The following is a 21245-nucleotide window of genomic DNA, read 5'->3' as shown; positions in this document are numbered from 1 at the left end:
ATTTGACAGCTCAATAACTGCTTATATCGGCTGCAAGATTTTTACAGTGCCACTTATTTTCTTGTTTATACTGAATGTTCAGTATGTGGTTTGTGTGTACAATTCAAATAAGTGTGGAGCTTTACTACTGAGGATTTTAGAAAGTATGGGTTTGTTATTAACAGTTACTCTGTAAAAGAGACCAGTCATATGGTCTGGTATTTACATTACAGGAGGTCTGCACTATTGCAAGCCCTCTTCTGGCTCTTTTGCACCTTATTAGCTTAATTGGAATGTTTTTGTATGTGGGGTTATGTGCTGCAAACAGTGAAACATTAAAATCAGATATTTTTCTGTTACCATACCCCTATCCCCTTTTGCTTATGTCAAGAAAAACAAATTAAAGGTAGCAATATCCAGAGCAGAGGTAGGCAATTTAATTTTTCCAAGGGGCCACATGAGAAACTGGGACTGTTGTGGAGGGCCTTTAGTGTATAGTAAAATAATATTTTGATTAAGGCTCCATTCACACTTGTGCAACTCCAAAGTACTTTAGAGTACAACTTTGATCCGACATTACATTATCTGGGCCAAAATTGCATCAAAGTAGTGCAGGCACCTTTTCAAAATCGTTGCGACTTTACGTCGCACAGATCCTAACAGTTCCTTTGAAATGAATGGGCTGCACCTTTTCATGTCCAAGGTCGCATGACAAGTCACACAAGTTTGAATGGAGTCTTATCCAGCAGACTTGGGTAAACAACATTGGACTTGGAAGGTCCATAAACTCCTGGCTCTAGGAATAGGTACATGAAATAGTGTGCACACTTACGATTATTAAAAGCATAGTTACATAGTTAGTCTGGCTGAAAAAAGACAAAAGTCCATCTAGTTCAACCATAAAAAAAAAGTTATAATCCTATATCCACAGTTGATCCAAAGGAAGGCAAAAAAACACAGCAAAGCATGATCCAATTTGCTCCTGCAGGGGAAAAAAAGTTCTTCATGATCCCCTGAGAGGCAATTGCATATTCCCTGGATCAACTTTACCTATAAATTCTAGTATCCAGTTATATTCTGTGTATTTAGGAAAGAATCCAGGCCTTTTTTAAAGCCATTTACTGAGCTGGCCTGAACTAACTCTTGAGGGAGTCTATTCCACATTTTCACAGCTTTTACTGTGAAGAAACCTTTCCATATTTGGAGATTAAATCTCTTTTCCCCCAAATGTAAAGAGTGCCCCCTTGTCCTCTGCGATGACCTCAGGGTGAATAGCTCTACACCGAGTTCACTGTATGAACTACTGATGTATTTATACATGTTGATCATATCCCCCCTTTCTCTCCTCTTCTGAAGAGAGAAATTCAGTTCCTCTAATCTTTCCTCATAGCTGAGCTCCTCCATGCTTCTTATCAGTTTAGTTGCCCTTCTCTGTACTTTCTCCAGTTCCCCAATATTCTTTTTGTGAATTGGTGCCCAAAATTGAACTGCATATTCCAGATGAGGTTTTACTAATGATTTGTACCGGGGTAATATGATATCTCTCTCTGGAGTCTATACCTCTTTTAACACAAGAGAGGATTTTGCTCGCTTTAGAAACCGCAGCTTGGCATTGCATGTCATTATTAAGCTTGTGATCTACCAGAACCCCCAGATCCTTCTCCACCATTGATTCCCCCAGTTGTACCCCCCCTAGTATGTATGATGCATGCATATTCTTAGCCCCCAAGTGCATCACCTTACATTTATCAACATTAAACCTCATTTGCCACATAGTTGCCCAATTGAACAGTGCATTGATCAGCAAAAGCAGTAGTGAAGAAATATCCTCTGCTGACCTGCTGGTCACAATGTTGGTGTAGGGCAAGCTGGTAAAAGCAGCGAGGGAGCAGACAGGCGCAAGGGTTAAAGTGGAACTACACTCCCTCAACCAACTTTAACTATTTTTAATCCTCAAGTATGTCATATTTACTTGTTTTAACTAGGCAAATGATGTAATACATTCCAGGAGTATTCAGGAAAGGTGGATGGGTTTTCTCAGTTAAAGTGGTTGTAAAGGCTCAAGGTTTTCTACCTTTATGCATTCTATGCATGAAGGTAAAAAAAAATCTGTGTGCAGCAGTGCCCCCCCCCTCCTCTAAATACTTACCTGAGCCCCATTGAGATCCAGGGACGTGCATGACAGCCTCTCCATGGCGGCCTCAGCTGTCCCAGGTCTCTTCCTCCTCATTGGCTGAGACAGCAAGTGAATAGGGGGGGTAGGGCCAAGCCGTAGTTCTGTGTGGGAATGGATACATGGAGCAGAGGGTGCCCCCATAGCAAGCTGCTTGCTATGTAGGCACCCGACAGAAAGGAGCCTGTGTGCCTGAGCTAAGGGCAGATGAATTCCAGGAAGTAAATGCTACATTAATCATCTAGAATCATCTAGCCTTACTCAAGATGGAAAAGGCCTGCAAAATAAAGCATGGAGACACGGATGGATGGCAGAGTTTGCGTTGTATATTAAAATTGAGTTAAATAGCGTTTTTTGTTTGTGGTGCTCAGATGCGGTGAAGTTCCACTTTAACTGGTCTGCCATTCTGAGTGAGTGCCGGTATGTGAGTGACAAGCTCAGGGAGATAACTGGCAGAGCTGCAAGCATTATGACTGGAAGGAGAGTTCCTGAGATCAGTACAGTGAGGTCCTGTCCTGGAGTGAAGAAAAGGTGCATGGCTCCTGAGGTGTGTAGCGTGCAGGTGATAACACAGGAAGAACTTTGTTGGGTAGCAAAGTGGCAGGAGAGCATCATATGTCTCCTAGGCAACACTCTACCGCCAGAACCGATCCTCCCCACTGTACCTTTTGACTCATTCGGCACTCTCCTTCCAGTTCTTGCAGATCTTCACATGGGTATCTATCAGCATGCTTCTCTGATCCTGTCAGCTTCTTCACTGAGGCTTAGAGAGGCGTGCTGACAGTTGAGGCATCACAAGCCGGACAGGAACAACCACAGGGAGGCAATTTGCCCAGGTCAGATCTAGAGGCTTTTTTCAAGCCCAGTAGCTTATTGTTTGTAAATAGATACCACAACCTTCCCCCTGGATCAAGAATGGACATTCTTAAACATTAGGAGATGAAAAACCCAAATTAACAACACAGAGGAGCTTTGCACAGATTCAGGGCAATATGGAAAGCCTGGTTTGACATGCTAGCACTTCAACAGCTGATTAAAGCAGGGTTGTTTTCTCTAGTTAAAACCCAAACCCATATACAACTTTCCTTCTTAGGCCATATTGTATGTAAAAATACTTTACTCCTTGATAGTCATCTTTTGAAATTGTACTAGACATCCAGTGCAACCACAGTCTGTGGTCGTAGAGAAGCACAGAGTAATTTTAGCTGGATATAATTTATTATTCTATTAAACATGTTTAATATGAGGACATACTCCGGTGCCAATTATATATGTACATAACACGGTAACACTACTATTTGTTCGTGAACCAAGCTATATGGATATGGTATATAATGTACCTGTGGGTGTGGGGATCACAGGCGTAACCATTTCTTATTGTTGCCAGCTGTGGTCAGCAGGAGTCCAGGCCCACTCTCTGGATTGTAGGACAGCGCACGTGTCCTTTCCAGGAGCAGACATGCATGCCACGCATGCGCAGTAGAGATTTTTTTCTCACAAACACAAATGGCAGGCATGCACGTGTCTTGCCGCAAATGTGCAGTAATGGACTTTTCATGGGCATGCACGTGGCACGCTGCGCATGTGCAGTAGCGGCCGGAAGCTGCAGGCAGCCATCTTACATAGGTGCATAGTGTCTTACACGTGGGGCTCCTGTCAGGCTGCTAGAAGGGACACAGAGCAGGCTATCCTTTTGGGCACGTGACTCCTTGTTAATTGAGTTACCTATTGTTTGTTGGCAAGTCTTTCTGGAGGCGCCTACATGATAAGATTAGATTGATATCAGCTTCACCTTATTATGTAATCAGTGTGGGATGTTTATCCCAAAGTGTAATATCTGTTTTATTGTTCATGAGGGGATGAGCCCTATTTCTGGAGTGTATAAAGACCTGTTTTTTCAGTTCAATAAAGAGTCCCTGTTTGGCATCCAATCTAGTCTTGTCTAGTCTTGGGTGCAATGCCTGGTTATAATACCTTGTTCCTGGGTCCCAGCAGCGAGGAAGCTGCTCTCTGACAGAATCACCCAATCGGGGTGACATGCATTCTGTCATATTTGGTGGCAGCAGTGGGATGCTTCCTGCATTCTGGGACTTCTAAACCAACACTGGGATCTGAGGTCCAGTTAGGAGAAGAGGAGAGGAACAGATACCAGCTGTCATGAAAGCAGAATTTGAAAAGAGGCCAGTCTGTTGTCCCCTCCAAAAGCCCCGGTCTCAGTTGGATCTGTCACACTCTCCTTTCTCCAGTCAGGAGTGGAAATTAGGTTGTCCTTGGGCATCATTAAGGGTCAAAGATTTCAGCTTTGTCCATATTCTTTCAAAGACCTACTGCTTCGTATTCCCTGGTTCAGGCTTTTCTGCAGGGGGTGATTCGTACAGTCCCTCCTGTCAGGCTACCCTTGTGTTCTTGAGATTTAAATTTAGTGTTGGATATCTTGCACAACCTCACAATATTCCTCTAGTCATTTTAACTAGAAAGGTGTTTTTTTTTTAATTGCAATCACTTCAGCAAGAAGGGTATCAGCTGGTGGCTCTTTTTTGCAAGACGGCATTTTTAATCTTACACCATGATAAGGTGGTGTTGTGCCCTCTTTTTTTCAGAATCCCCATTTGCCAGGAAAGAAATTGCTGCATTCTTTTGATGTAGTGCGAGCCATCAGAGTCTTTCTGAAAAGGTTGGCACAAATCAGAAGGTCCGGTTCCTTGTTGGTGCTCCAAGAAGGGCCCAGGAAAGGGCAAGCTGCATCCAAGGCAGCTATTTCTCATTGGATCCACCAGTTAAGCATTCAAGCCTATGGTTTGAATAGGAAAGTCCCACCCTTTCGGGTAAGAGTGCACTCTAACAAAAGTGTAGGAGCCTCTTGGGCAATTTGCCATGAGGCGTCAGTGACTTAGGTTTGCAACACTGCTACCTGGTCTTCAGTGCATACATTCACAAGTTTCTACAAGTGGGTGTTAGAGCTACAGAGGATGCTGCTTTTGGCTGCAGTGTGCTATGGGCAGTGGAGTAGGTCCTTGGGCTGATTATGGTGTCTGGGATTGGTGTCTCCCTCCCTTTTAAATGGATTGTTTTGAGACATCCCAGATAGTAATAATTATACCCTGCTCTGTGTCCTGTGATGTACGATAAAGAAAATTTGACTTTTTTTTTTCCTATATACTTACCTGTAAACTCCATTTCATGGAGAACATCACAGGACACAGAGGTCCCTCCCCTCTTTCTGGTATTCATTCCATGCTACAAAACTGTGGTACTTCCTGTGTAAGAGGGGTTATATAGGGATGACTTCCTGCCTGGCCGTGTCCATTGATCTGTAGGTGGTGCATAACCCAGATAGTAATGATTATAGCCTGCTCTGTGTCCTGTGATGTACTCCGGGAAATGAAATTTACAGGTAAGTATGTAGAAAAAATCAAATTTTTGTCCGTGCCAGGCAAGAAACAAACTTGTTTTGATACCATCAATCCACAGCAGCATGTGCATCTTTCTTACACTTCCCCATTGCTTTATTTAGCCCTTGGGAGCAAAGTAATTATCCAGTAGTTTAAAGTGTGTGGGAGAATGGGACTCACTCCATGTGACAGGCTTGGTGATTGACCCACCTCTGTCATATGGGGAAAATCCTTAGGTCTTTGTGAGCAAGTATTTTTATGGATTTATATAGCGTTGTCAATTTATGCAGTACTTTACATACTATTTATTCACATTGGTCCCTGCCCTACAAATTAAGGTCCACATCTCTCAAACTCCACACACTAGGGCCAATTTAGACAGGAGCCAAATAACCTACCAGCATGGCTTTAGAGTGTGGGAGGAAACTGGAGTACCTGGAGGAAATTTATGCACGCACAGGGAGAACATTCAATGCAGGTAGTGTCCTGGTTGGGATTCAGGCTGAGGTCCCTATTGCTGCACGGCAGAAGTGCTAATCTTTGAAGCACTGTTTTAACACTTTAACATTTCAAAATGTATTTTTTTTTTTAATGCATTTTCTAAGGAGAGTGGTAATCTTCTGTGTTAATAGGCCTAACACACTGCTACATTAGAATCTATGCTAGATGCGCTTTTTCAAAAAGCTGCTTGGATTCATGAACAGTGTCATTATTAGAATATATATCGGATATATTTAACTGCACCTTAAACTACACAAATGTGAGTAGGGTCAAAAAATAGCATAAGGCCTCATTCACATGGCTCACTACTTGCAGGCTGTGTTTTGCTGGCACGGGGAGGCCCAGGTGTTGCATGCATCCACATGCCAACAGTCCATAGATATCTTTTGGGACACGCGGCTGCATGGACATGCACGGATGTGATACTGGGCCACAGCGGCTGTGTCTTTGTAGCCATGTGTACCATTAGACATTTGTGGGTTGCCGGCAACACCTGTTCAAAATGGGGCCTGCAAGTAATCGGCCATGTGAATAAGACCTTATGGACCAGGCATCCATGCAGGTTTCTGCAGGAAACTCCCTACACCGAACTGCAAGTAGTGAGAGCAATTAATCTGTCTGAAGCCTGCTATTTGAGGCACTTTCTGAAGCCTTTTGATTTGTAGTTCACTTTTGTGCATATGATTAATTTGAGAAATTGAAAGATACATGTGAGTGCTGTTATGTCAGAAAATCAAAGTGTTTGTAAAGGCAGAAGGTTTTTCGCCTTTATGCATTCTATATATGAAGGTAAAAAACTTTCTGCATGTAGCTTCCCCTTCGCCCTTATACTCACCTGAGCCTGATCTCAACCCAGTGATGTGCACAAGAGCAGAGGCTCTCTTCCTCCTCATTGGGTCAGACACAGCAGAGGGACCCATTGGCTCCAGCTATGGTCAGTGTCATCCAGCCAGGAGGGGATTGGGCCAAAACTATTGCACAGAGAAGGTAAGTATAATATCTTTGTTTATTTAAAAAAAAATCTGTTTTTACAATAACTTGGAAGTATTCAGTCACTTCTTAGAGGGCTTTCCCCTCATTTCTACACTTCTTGCATTGTCTTCATCCCTCAGACCAGCCATGCTTATGCAGTGTGAATAGCAGTGCTAGGCAGAGTTGCTTCTACTGCAGGAACTCACTTGTCACTTTATTTCTGTTTTGTAGCAAGATTATAGAAAAGATGGCCGGGGTCAGGGGGTGAGAATCTTGTCTCTACAGCATTTACCATGATGCTGTCACCTCATTTTATTGAAGTTTCAGGCTTTATATGACTGCACCAGTATGCTGCTTGATGCAGTAAGGTTTATATGTGTGTAAAGGAAGACAGATAGAAAGCAGCGGGAGTTCCCCTCCTGTTCTTGGCTGTCTCCCAACAGTTCAGCACTAAATCTTTCCGCAGAGTCTTGGAAGTCGTTACACAGCAGTCTGAATGTGCTGTGGGTGCACTAATCCTAATGATTGTGTGCAGCTGAGAATGGAAAATGTTTGTGTCTTCCCAGGGAAATCCAACATTACTGTTTCAAATCAGCTAATGTACTAGAGGATATATTCCAATGCTACTTAACCCTTTTCCTAGCAGTTTCCTGTATTTTGTTTGCCTGGTGTTACACACATTCGGTATATCAGCCTGTGCTGCCAGATCAAGACTGCGATAAATTTGTACAGTGCATTGAAAAAGTATTCATACCCCTTGAAATTTTCCATATTTTGTCATGTTACAACCAAAAACGTAAATGTGTTTTATGGGATTGACCAGGGGTCTCCAAACTATGGCCCTCCAGGTGTTGAACTGCAAGTCCCATGAGGTCTTGGAAGACTCTGACAGTCACAGGCAAGACTCGCAGAGGCATGATGGGACTTGTAGTACTTCAACAGCTGGAGGGCCACAGTTTGGAGAGCTCTGCAACAGACCAACACAAAGTGGCACATAAATGTGAAGTGGAAGGAAAATTATAAATGGTTTTCAAAAGTGTAACGTGCATTTGTATTCAGTGTATCATCCCCCTTTACTCTGATACCCCTAACTAAAATCTAGTGGAACCGATTGCCTTCAGAAGTCACCTAATTAATACATAGAGTCCATCTGTGTGTAATTTAATCTCAGTATAAATACAGCAGTTCTGTGAAGTTTTCAGAGGTTTTTTAGAGAACATTCGTGAACAAACAGCATTATAAATTCCAAGGAGCACATCAGATAGGTTAGGTTATAAAAAAAATATTCCAAACTTTGAACATCTCACGGAGATCCATTAAATCCATCATCCGAAAATGGAAAGAGTATGGTTGTAATATGACAAAATGCTGAAAATTTCAAGGGCTATGAATACTTTTTCAAGGCACTGTATTAGGGTAAAATCATTGTTTCTCGCCCAGTTGATTTTCACACACTGATTTTGGGATACCAATAAACCAACACCTCTGTTATTAATGTATTCATTTATTTGTAAGAAAGTCCACAAACTGACATTCATCTCTAAGAAAAATGATAAACCTATTGATTTACTTTTTTTTTTAAACAAATATTTATTGAAATGGCAGCTTGTAACAGAAAAAGTTAACGGAAGCATACCTGTGTTATTATGTTGGTGTACTGAGCTGTCAAACCTATAGGAAATTCCTATGCTTTCGGGGATAATCGTATGTCCTTTATATTGGTTTAGGACGAGTTTAATGTACATTCTTGTTGGCTTGTATATGTGAATAGCAGCAAATTGGCACCATGTATATCAAAACTAATAATCAAAAAATGCCACTCAATATAAATAATCAAAAACATACAAAATCCAAAAAAAACCAAATATCAAAATATGTCCAATTCTAAAGTCCAAAACTTATAACCCCGGTGTTTGTAGTTGTCATATATGTGATTCCACACAGTAATCTCAATATTAGAGCCTCCCACAGGCTGGCACGATCAAAATCGCCTAAAAAAAAACAAAACACAGTGCATTATCCTTTTATATAAATAAACTGAGTGAATGCACTTCACAAAAAACACACTTGTGAATCCTCTATAGTGGTTAGAGTGCAAGTGTATAAGTGAAAAACATGCATTGTGCCACCCAGGTGAAAAACCGTGTTCACTTCTATTAAAGTAAGGAATAAATCCCCTTACGAGAGCAACAAAATCATTAAGCCTTATCCAAATATGGATGGAAGTTCTATAGCCCTTGAAAGGATCCTTATGGTTATCCCTCTCTCCTTCGATCCTCAGGATCCATCAGCAAGTCAGCTCCATACTCCTTACACCATACACCACCAAATTGCCAAAATATATGGGGAATAAAATAGTGTAATACCGCCACTGTACCATGTAATATCTTTATTCAGTGTACTCACAATATGCACGCCTTAAAACCGCATTGATCCATTAATATCAGACCTTTTAACAATCCTCTGCAATCTCCAGATAGTTTGGTGTGTTTTGGTACTACTAAAATGGCCGCCGTCCCACTTCCGGTGCTCTCTTGCCTTTCAGCAATCCTCTGCAGTCTCCAGATTGTTTGGTGTGTTTTGGCACTACTAAAATGGCCGCCGCCTCACTTCCGGTTCTCGTGTGCGTCTGACGTCACTTCTCTTTGACGTGTTTCGTCATCCTGCTTAGTCATAAAGGATACAGGCGTCAGACAAGAAGGTTCCATTTATACTCCTCCTCCCACAGGCACCATGACCAAAGTCGTGATATTGGAGATGGGAGAACTGCCAGTAAAATTATATATATTATACCGGGAGTACTAAACTAACGGGAAATGCCTAAACTACGTATATCAGTTTCCCTACTACACATGAGCAGTCTATATTGACTTTTCCCACTTAATCCTCAATACTACCAAATCGATACATTCCCTATATATATATATATATATATATATATATATATATATATATATATATATATATATATATATATATATATATATATATATGCAGTCTTTCATAATACATCCACATTCTATAATCTACTATATAGTCTTATTTAAAATACACTACAAAAAAGCGACTCTATATCAACCTATACTGTATAATATAGCCTTTGAACAATTCCAATACTTTAAATCATAAATATTAGAATTATATAAAAGAATTAATACATTAAAATAACCTAATTCTTTACATTAACCCTTTCCATTTAAATATTCACAGGCGATACATCTTAAACATTATATAAATAATCCCATTAAATATACTCAATTAATTATATATACTGATACTTATAAATCCTCTAGTATTACTCTCATAAATTTCTCTAAAGTTAATTAAAATTATTATTTAAAATTATTTTCTTTAATCAAAATATATGAAAATTAATTATTTCTTCAAATATAGTTATTACTTTTTAAATATTATCTAAAAAAAATACAAAATTTTTTATAAAATTATAATTCAAATTTTTTTTTTTTTCCTTTTTTTTTTTTTTCTTTTTTTCCTCCCCCTTTCTTTTCTTTTTTTCCCCCTTTCCTTCCTTTTCCTTCTTTCCCTTTTTTTTTCTCCTCTCCTTTTTAAATTTATTAATTAAATTAACCAAAAGCATCCCCTTTCCCTCAATAATTAGAAATAAAACAATTAAGATCCAGATCCACATTTAGACCCCTAGGTCTCATTGTTTGCATTTCATAGATCCAAAATGTTTCATTCTTGTAGATCGGCTTAATCTTATCTCCACCCCTCCAATGCACCTCTATCCTATATATTCCACATCATTTAAGGACACTCGGGTCACAATCATGGTGATCCCTAAAATGTCTCGATAGACAATGATCCTTTTTCCTTTTTTTTTTTATATATTTGCTACATGTTCACTTAATCTTTTGTGTAATGGTCTTGATGTCCTGCCTATGTACTGTATAAAACTTGACTAGATTCAGGACTCTTACTTCATACCATATTATTTATAATGTAAATGCTTCATAACCTTGTCAGCTGCAAAATCACATAAACTATCCTGCACTGGAAAAGAGAAAAAGGGGGTAATTCTGTAAATCACAGGGCTTTTTTATGTTCAGCTTAAGGAGACAGGCATCTCATGATTGCTCAAAGTACCCAGAGATTGCTGGGAGGAGCTTTTTCAGAAACCAACACTTTCGGAGTTGTCTGTCTTCAGTATGTTCCCCTTTGCATTGGTTTCTCTCAGTGACTTCCAAATCAGTATTGTGTCCTGTACTGACATAGAGGTCATCTGGAGGAATCACTGAGAGAAGAGGAATACAGGAGATTGACACTCCCAGAAGTGTCAGTTTCTGATAAACAATTATCTTTCAATTTCTCTACAGTGGAGCAGTGCTCAGCAGCAAGAGAAGTAAGTATTCACTTGCTAGCTTTGCCAGTACTTCTGTTTTCATCAAATTTCTATAAGTGAGAGAGTTTCTTTATTAAAGGGTATGGCAAGTTTTCTTTTGGATACAAATGTGTAAGGGTTGTCAGGATTTTATTGCTGCCCATTGGGGAAATCACCCCTCTGTCCCATTGACCACTTTAATATGACAGAATATGAAGGGAAATTTGAAAAATTTGAGTTGTCATTAGAAGAGGTGAGGGAAAATCCCCCAATGGGGAAATCTGCTCTTGTGAAACTCCAAGATATAAATTGCATTCACTTAGGAGAAATTTCGTCTTTTCTGTTGCACCTCATGCACACTGCTGCTGTCAAACACCTGTTTTTGCCCTTAAACGCCCCTTCATGTTAGCCCATGTGTCCATGCAACATATAGGGGTTTACAAGTGTCTAGGGGCAGAAAAGTGAACACACCAAAATCATGTCTACGAGAGGAGCATATCGGCAGAAACTAAAGCCAGACATGTCTAAATGCATGTAAACATGTCTAAACACTAGGTGCGATTACCACTTGGGCATTCATTAATTTCAGTGGCCACAAGAAATTACTATTCTTGACAGTTGAATGAAGTCCCAAATGTTTAATGTGCTTGAATGCTTCTAAAAGATTTGAAAAGTGCAGCTTTAGGCACGTTGTTCCATCAGAAAAAAAGTGTTCAGATAAAGCATAGTGTGCATGAGACCTAAATCCACTCCAGCTTGTAATAAAAGCTACTCCAAATATACTATTTGGCAAGTTTCCTTTAGGCCCAATGCTGAATGTTATACTTCCTGTGATGGATGCAAAACAATATAAAAAACACAAATATTCCAAATAAGTACGTTTTTCTTTCCTTTTTCTTTCTGTTATCTGTATATTAATTTGTAGATACTTTGTAAGCCCTCATTCACATGGACACAGTCCGGTCTGTTCAGCAGGGAAGCCGTGAACAGATTCCCCACTGATTGGGGCTGAAATCAGATTTTTCTGTTGAATCCATGTGCAACCAAATGTAAAAATCCAACTACCACCAAGTCATCACATTTAGACCTAGACTGCCTCTAACATAAACTAACACAAGTCCATTTACATCTGATTGCTCCTAGACTTAGGCTAGGTTTAAACCTATGCAGTTTGTGTTTGATCCGTTTCTGCAGTGCATTTTGGGGTGCGTTTGAGATTTTGTACATGCGTTTTTGCTGCCTTTTTGCCATGTTTTTGATGCGTTATGCGGTTTGTTTTTTTAACTTGTTGCTGAGCAGATTAAAATGCATCAAAAAGGCACTACATGCTTTTGTGCAGTGTCTCCATTTAAGTGTATAGAGCCAAAAATGCAATATTTTGTGTTTAAAAAAAAATGCATCGGGTGAAAACGCGGAGATGAGAACCTGTCCCATAGCAAATCATGTTAAATGGACTGCTGTGCATTTGCAGAAAACGCATAGGTGTAAACCTAGATTTAGATGGAGCTTCTGATCAGGTCTGCCTGAAAAACTGACAGGGAAAATAAAAGGGGCTGAATTCAGTGTGGATATAGAAACAGAATTTCCTGTAAGTAATCCTTTATATGTTTGTGTTTTTACAGGGTCTTTTGCCCCCACCCACTGCCACAAAGGGAAACAACTTTGCAGCATCTCATGAAGAGGAGATGGAAGTGGATGAGCAAATGCCACAAGGAACTGATGGAGGGGAGATGGTGACACAAGCAAATGCAACAGAATTGCCCACTGATACTGTGAACAGAGTAGGGGCTGGATCAGGTAGACTTTCTGCTGAGGCTGATAAGATTGAGAGAGATGATTCCAAGAAAGAACAAGAAGTACAGAAAACAGATGTGGAGTCCAAACACAACATAGAAGAGAAACAGGTATTTTGCCCTGTAAATATAACTAAGACAGGATCTGTGGATGGGGAGCCAGTGCCCCAAACAGAGCTGAAGTCTATGGAAACTGAAGGAGCAACTGCCCAAATGGACAGCAGTAATGGCGACCCTGCAGAGGAGGATGTGGAACATCAGAGGATGCCGGACCATCCTGGTAGAGACAGTGACAGTGAATACAGTGAGAATGAGGGGCCAGAGGACTAATGTAGTATTTTAAACCAATCTTCCACAGCTATAAGCTTTCCAGTGGGGAAGTGTGGTCACTGTCTGTGTACATTTCCTTAAGGACATCTTTACTACAAGGACAGGATAAGGGCAGACACGCTGGCATTTCGGGTTTATAGTATATAATCTGCACTATTTATTGGTATATTCTGTCCCCATTTATAGTCACTAAAAACGTTTTCACAGTATATAATTAGCAGTGAAAGACATTGGTTAATCATTAGACGGCTGCAGATATGGGCTGTGTAGGATTTCTTGGTTTGTGGATTCTACTCTCAACTCATTTCATCTCCTTAAAGCAGTGGGCATACTCCCAGCTTGTGTTCAGGAAGTATGCAGTTTATAAATGAGCAGTACAACACACAGTGTACAAGTATCATGAGAGGATGCTCTACCTTACTGCTAGGTTTTTTCTCCCAAAGAATTCATTAATGCAGTTTGACTGTAGAATTCCTGCATGTTGCAGGGAATGGGGAAGATTGTTGTTCACAATGAATTTCTTAAGGTCCACCCAAATTATGAAAACATTTTTGTAAACTTTGTTTTAATAAAAAGAAAAAGAAAAGTCATTTGTTTCTAATTGTATTAAATTGGTGTTGACTGAAGCTTTTTTGGTGGTATTACATACTCTGCTGGCATAATGAATCAGATGTTTCAGGGCTAAGTGACTGACCTGGAACAATTATGTTGGTCAGGAGTTTTAGCTTTTCTGGTCAATATGCTATGCGATTCTTGAAGTCACTGGGGAAGGCTGTAAACAAGGAACCAGGTATTTTCAGAAGGAGGTTGGTAGTGGCAGCCTTAGTATTTTTCTCAGTAGTTTTCTGCTAGGTTCGCACTCCTGCAGCCTGTGTTCCCTTTGGAGGCAGCCCATTCAATTCTGTGGGCTGCCCTACCCAGAGAAACACAAGGAAAGTACCACCTAACCCTTTTTTTAAAATCGCATTGCACCATGCAGTTTGGTGTGTGCGTGTGACAGGCTTGTCCCACAAGCCCATATATCAGCCAACCTCCTGGCTTGCTTCCAGGAGCTTGGTCTGCAACTACCGCCTGACCTGCTTAGTCAATCAGGCACTCATTGACCATCAGGGGGCTAGGCCTTCCCAACAGAATGCAAAGAACAGAGGTATTACTCAGGCAAACAATCCAGATCAGTCCACGACAGCTGCAGGATCTGGCCCGCCACCGGACACGATGCAACAGGAAGAAGTGTCAGCCGCACACTGGAGGATTGATGAATACTAGTGTATATTTATTGGTCCATAGGACGCACAGAACACGAGGACATGAATACAGCACCTGTTAATGCGTTTCACACGATCTCGTGCTTAACTCCTTGATGCTGAACGCACACAAATATGCAGCCTCTCGGCATCTGGGCCTTGACGCCGAGTGGCTGCATATTTGCATGCAAGTATAAAATACATATGTGCTGAGAGTGCGCGCTCCTAGCACATATGTCCGTGACTCACGGAAAGGTCCCGATCTCCCCTTTCGATCGGGACCTTTTCCGATCATGTGATGGCGAATCACGGCAGTCACATGACCCTGAAACCCCGCCCACCTCCCGAAACTCTTAAAGGGCCGGGAGGCACCAGCGCAAAGTGGTTAATCATAACCAAGTTATGCGGCTGACCCTGTTCCCTTCCAACAGCAGACTCCATCTCCTCTTCCCAGCAGGAGCAGGCCACTATCTGGACTTTGGGGAATGTTGTCTCCTTGTCTAGCCACAGGGAACCAACAAATGCCGCCTTGCTGTTTAGTTTCTTATTGCTTATGATCAAATTGCTCTCCATGATTCGCCTGTATACCTGTATTAGCTATGTTGGGACGAGATACTGTGATGGGGGCAGTGGCCCTCATATAGATGCATGTTTGCATATCTATACCTATGAGTGAGTAGGGAGCTTGTGTGTGCATGGGGGCTGTTTGTTTTCCCTTCTCCCTGCCCTCCTGGCTTGGTCTCCCTCCAAGCATCTGCCTCCCAAGCCTAGATTTGACTGCAACTTGTTTAGGAAACCAGGCCCTCTAGGGCTTTTTTGCTACTGTTAATGTTATGTTTGCGCAATCTCTCCTGAGGCTTTTTTGTGCCCCTGAACTTTGTAAATAATCAACACAAGAGGTTGTAGCTTACAGTTGGTGTTTTCTCTTTTTATAATTCATTTAGTAAACTTAAGGCCTGCCTCACACCCAACCTCCCTCTCCACCCTGTATTTGACTGGGGATGCTTCTGCCTATGCCCTGCTGATAATGCAGTGTTTGTTTTTTTTATTTCTTGATGGGAACCTTACTTCCTGTATTCTTTCCTTTTTGCTGCCCTCCCACACCCCTATAGTGTTTGTTGCATTATCGCTGTTGATTGGGCCTGAGGCACTCCTACCTTACCATGGCTTATCTTTTTTTTTTTTTTCATGTATCCACCCAATGGGGCAACATAGAAATTTACCTGAGTTAGTGCCATCTTGCCCCAATTGGGGAGTTGCTATTAGGGTGGATTCATCTGCTTTGTTTTCTGTGTAATTTTGGTCTCTGGCTTGTCTCTATGTATTCTTTTACCTGGTCTCCCTTCCTGCCCCCTTCTCCATGCCCCTTTCTCTCCCGTCATCTCTGCCATGATTTGGTCCGTTCTCTAGGTCGCAATCCCTGACAGGCCCCTTTGCATTAACCTTATCCCAACCTTATCCAAGAATCAGAGGAGACTGGTGGGGTTTGTGTTTCTGGCAGCCCTTCAAACTCTGGCCTGGGCTTGGAGACAGCCTTTTCTTAATGTTGGTGAAGTAAAGCAGAGGCTCATGGGCACTATAGTGCATGAGAAGCTCACTTCAGTCTTGGAAGATAGACTATAACGCTCAGGCGAATATTGACTTACCTTGCCTTCTTTGAGGCCTACTGGTTGGACCACTTGGGTTCCCTCCTCTTCTCCTTCCTTCCTTATTTTATTCTCTGTCCCAGGCAAGTGTTTTCACTCCCCAGTCCTCCCTCATCTCTTTCCCTCCTCCTCTTTCTTCATAGCACATCTGTTCTCCTTTTTTTAGTTGCCCAACGAGGCAATCAGAGGTGCCAGTGAAAAGTAGACTTCCCCATAACTGGGATACCGTTTTTAAAACTCCTTATGATTCCTATATTTGTCACTTCATGACTTTTATTGTTGGTAATTGCTATGCCTTTGCTACTACAATGTACCTCATCTTGTGAATGCCTTGCCTTACCTTATATTTGTGTACCTTCACAAAGTTGCTTCTTTTTGTTTGCAGCCTTTTTGTTGTTTCTTAAGAAAAATTAAAAGAAGAAAAACCTTAAATCCTTTGTAAAAAGAATTAATGGCATCCCCACGCATCTGCTAAGGTGTGCGTGTTTCCCAGCTGCAGAGATGTGAACCTAGCCTTATAGTGACAATCACATCTAAACAATGGTACATAAAACATTCAAACCTTTAAGGAGAATGCATGGGTTACTACACAGGAATAATGAATACAGGTCACCCCTGGGGTGGTCAGCTAAGAGCTCCACACACTGAGGTTATACCAGGCTTTAGATCATATTGTATTTTATGCTCAAGCCTAATTGCATATTTATGAATGAGGTGATTTTCTTCATCCTTTGTGGTCAGGAAGTATACTGCTCCAAAAATAGACCTGACCACACTACTAGGATTGTGTTCATGTCTGACAATTTATATAAAGTATTTAGTTATAGTGTTAAAGTAAAACTCCACATTTTGTTAAAGAAAAAAAAACGCAATCTCAGGTCACCTACATGCATTGCAAGAATTTTAGAAAATATTCTAGATCCTTTTTGTACTCCTATTCTAAAGACGCTTTGCCAGCTTTCCCTGGGCTGGTATGTGGAAGGGTTCTTTATTTTCTCTAATCACACAATCTGGCTCAATCTGTCCTTGATATTAAAAAAAAAAAAAAACTCCAGACCTGGTATCACTTTAGTCCATCTTGAACTAAAAATGTCTTCCCAAAAATGAAATGCTATGGCTGGGGTACCTATAATTTACTCGTTTTGAAGCCTGCTGAGAAAGCAGTGATTCAGTCAGCTTAGGCTAGGATGTCTGAAAAATCCTGTACATAAATTACTATTGACTTGGTTGCAAGGAAGAAAAATGTAAGTTTCCTAATCATACAGTATAGGACACAAATTCCTCTAAATTTTAACCTTGGATCATATGGTACCATCTGCAGCTAAGCACACTGCCTTTTTTTGCTAGTGTACTTATGTTGGTGATGGATGGACCTCTTTCTGTCCTCTAATGTTGCCTTCAACACTGAACACTGCACCCCCCCTTGGTACAGCAGTGCAACACAGTGCAGTTAGCTACAGAGTGCTCTGCAAGTTCAGAACAGTGGTGATCCAAATCCCAGCAGTTTCAGTTCCTGAAAACCCTCCCCACTGAGAAATGGATATGCCCTCTTGAAGTGGATGAAAAGGGGGAGTTTCCACCTACTGGTATTTTCCATAAGAAGGTACCCGTATCCAGGTGTGGTGAGTCCAGGGCTTTGCCCATTTCCTTGATGAGTTCCCCACTAACCCCTCTCACTGCCAGCCCCCCCTCTCAACCTGGGGCTAGTTACTAGACACTGGGCCCCTATCTTGGGTACAAGGGTTGGTGACGAGTATACTTTAGGCCAGGAGTGGTGTGTTGCAGGGTGGCTGATACACTTTTAAAGAGAGTGTTGGGTCATAGCCTATAGTGCATCACTTTAAATAGTTGTGGCGTGATAAAGAGATTTTGGTGGAAGTCCTATGACACATTTGAATGTGCGATGACCTGTTCAGTATCTATGCATAGTGCCAGCCTCTGTAGGAGGTACATGCTCTCTCCCTGGCTCCTGGCATCATTTTGAGTGCATTCCTCTGCTTTAGACAAGCATACTACAGCAGCTCCAGCAGCTAACTTGCTCCAAATTGTGGCTCAGGTCTCTGCATCAGCCTTTACTGGGTTATCCTGCAGTCTTGAGTTGAGACAGAGGACAGCTGCACCCCTTCTGCTCTGCAGCAACAGTTTCTTCACTGATCAAGCCACCCACCACCTTGTGCGTACCCTTCAGGGGATCCCATCACCCTCATGGCAGACATTAGAAGGGAAAGAGGGCCAACACACATTGTGCACAGAGCACAATAAGGTTATTTATGGTTACTCTTAAGACTCTAATACTCTCCCCATTCCTTCTTTTTAACTAGCAAGGAATTTTCAGTCTATATGCCAAACCTGATGGTGAAAGTCTGCACTTATATAGACAGGGGGGCACACAGTGTGAGCCACCAGTTGGCATCCCTTGCGGAGTCATTGTCTGCCTTGTCCATAATGGAAGCATTGCTTACCAATGAAGATGAGAAAGTGGAAGGTCATTCTTCAGAGTGAGAAAACTCGTCCTGGGAAGATGAACAGTCTCCCTCGATCTCTCCATGCTGAAAGAAACCATTAAGTTGAGTGTTTGAAGTTAGAGCTATCCCCACCTGCTGTATCTAAGGTCCCTGGTGTGGGATCCTTTCCAGAATCTAAGAAATCTCTTTGGTCCGTTCCGTTTTACCCACTAGTAAAGGATGTGCTGTATGTGGACCAGACAAAATATATACACCTCCCAAGAGGTTTGTGCACTATACCAAAACAGTGAAGGAGGCCTAACACCGAAAGTGCATGTGGTAGAGATGGCTATTTCCTTCCGGAACAAATCCTTATGGTTCCCATTGAGGATGCCCCAGTCCTCAAAGACCTAGGTATGCAAAACATTTGATGCACTCCTTTAAACCTCCTGTGCTCTGTTGAGCTTGGATATGCAGTAGTTGGTGGTATCTATGGCCATTTGTGAAACTCTGGCAGTCTGGGTCAAGCACATGGCGGTCAATCCTGATGGGTCCCTCAGTGCTCTAAAAACTGGAGTTTCTCCCAGTAGCCTGGTGCTCATGTCAGTACAGATCCGCTGGATCCTCTAGTTATAGACATTGAAACTGAGGAGGATGTGTTACATCTATGGTTCATCAAAGTGTAACTATCCTCCGTGGCTGTGGCCTGGATGAGATCTTAGATATCCTGCAGAGGTGCATACATGAGGGTAAGTGCATAGCTGTATTAGCACATGGAGGTGTTGGATTCTTTACAGTGATGGTCTTTATGGAAGAGGAATATATCGCTCTAATTGGAATGTTTGTTTTATAAGGACACAAGGCTTGCCCAAGAAAAAGTGCAGACGCTTTGTCAATGGTTTTTGTTCGGACATTTTTTTTCACAATATCGTTTCCACAATTATTTCTAAGGAGTCACTATAAATTTCCATGGAACACAGTGTTTTTGATTGTTTCTGTGTAACAAAAATTCTATTCATCATTTATGCTTGATTACCTATAACTTTTTTAAACACTATTTAGTAACAATAAGAGTTTTTTTTTTTTTTTTTTTTTTTTTTAGTTAATCAGATTAAGACACTATGCACATGAGAAGTTGAGTGCTACACATTTTTTGTTTGTTTATACATTAGTGTGAAACAAGCCATGAGAAAGCAAGCTCTCACTAGAACAATGTGAAATATATACACTCACCCGCCACTTTATTAGGTACACCTGTATAATTGCTTGGTAACACAAGTTGCTAATCAGCCAATCACATAGCAGCAACTTAATGCATTTAGGCATGTAGACTTGGTGAAGACAACTTGCTGATGTTCAAGCCAAGCATCAGAATGGAGAAGAAAGGGCACTTAAGTGACTTTGTATGTGGCATTTGTTGATGCCAGATGGAGTATTTTAAAAACTGTTGATCTACTAAGATTTTCACAACTATCTCTAGGGTTTACAGAGAATGGTCCAAAAAAGAGAAAATATTCATTGAGCTGCACTTGCGTGGACAAAAATGCTTTGCTGATGTCAGAGGAGAATGGGCAGATTGATTGCTGTGACATTCAAATGGTAGGGTCAGAATTTTGTGTAAACCATTAGCAAGGTGTTCCTAATAAAGTGGCTGGTGAGTTTATTTTAGTTTGTTTCTTAAACTAAGGGTCATTTGCCTATTCCTGCTGCATTGGATCAGCTAGAATCAGGGGCGACAGATGACGGTTAAGTTGGACAACACCTTAGCTGTGGCTTCCATTGATAATCACGGTAGTACCAGCATGGCCCTTTGAGAAGCAGATCAAGTTCTGGCTTGGGCCAAAAAGGCAGCTTTTTCCCTCAGCTACAGGTCCTTCCTCAACTGCTTCACAGGATTGAGTTGGAAGGCAATTTAGTGATGATGGTGACACCAAACTGGCCGAGAGAGACTTGCTACTCCAACAGTCTCTGATCCCTGGGAGACTGTATTGGTACGACCAGACCTGCTGTCTCAAGGATCGGTCGACCAGACCTGCTGTCTCAAGGATCGGTCCACCATTCTGCTTCATGAAATCCAAGCCCTGAGAGATTGAGTTCTCTCTGACTCCATTATTCCTGTGCTGTTTAATGTTCAGAAATAAATCTCTCACAAGGTCTGTCATCACACTTGGTAGGCTTACCTTACATAGTGTAAGGCACGGATGTCTCATCCTAGATGATACGCCATGGGGCATATCCTGTCCTTTTTACAGCCTGGGCTGGAAAACAATTAGGCCTTGAGCACACTGAGGGGTAAAGTTTCAGCCTTGGTAAAGTCATTTGTTCAGCAGGCAGCTTACAGTGCTTTCCATTTGTACACCTGTTTCACCTAAGGATCTCGGTTTGGCCCTGTCAGCTTTACAGAAGCCTCACTTTAAGATACTCCCTTT

General features: G+C 41.5%; 2 protein-coding genes across 13 annotated transcripts in view; one reads left to right on the top strand and one right to left on the bottom strand.

The window, feature by feature from the left end:
- Window positions 1-14072, top strand: part of AQR (aquarius intron-binding spliceosomal factor) — a 144416-nt gene extending 130344 nt beyond the window's left edge. Inside the window, exon 35 of the mRNA XM_089671280.1 lies at window positions 12982-14072. Within this exon, the coding sequence (XP_089527406.1) occupies window positions 12982-13482 (501 nt within the window). The 3' untranslated portion in view covers window positions 13483-14072. The remainder of the gene's footprint in view (window positions 1-12981) is intronic.
- Window positions 1-21245, bottom strand: part of LOC149467665 (uncharacterized) — a 325880-nt gene that overhangs the window by 106932 nt on the left and 197703 nt on the right. For 2 of the 12 annotated variants that reach the window (XR_016311873.1, XR_016311880.1), the window contains 3 exons: window positions 18835-18921; window positions 16713-16771; window positions 8504-9680 (listed from right to left, as the gene is read on the bottom strand). The exons of 4 other annotated variants lie outside the window; for them this stretch is intronic. The gene's annotated coding sequence lies outside the window, so the exon portion shown is untranslated. Of the gene's footprint in view, window positions 1-8503; window positions 9684-16712; window positions 16772-18834; window positions 18922-21245 lie in introns of those variants that run through there. 6 more of the 12 variants (XR_016311876.1, XR_016311875.1, XR_016311877.1 and 3 more) reach the window with 6 other exon arrangements.

The sequence above is a fragment of the Staurois parvus genome, unplaced genomic scaffold, assembly GCF_062004578.1.
Source record: "Staurois parvus isolate SC_StPar_1 unplaced genomic scaffold, SC_StPar_1.0 ptg000104l, whole genome shotgun sequence".
NCBI lineage: Eukaryota > Metazoa > Chordata > Amphibia > Anura > Ranidae > Staurois > Staurois parvus.
The sequence above is the reverse complement of the archived record's forward strand: the minus strand, read 5'-3'. Positions and strand labels throughout refer to the sequence as shown.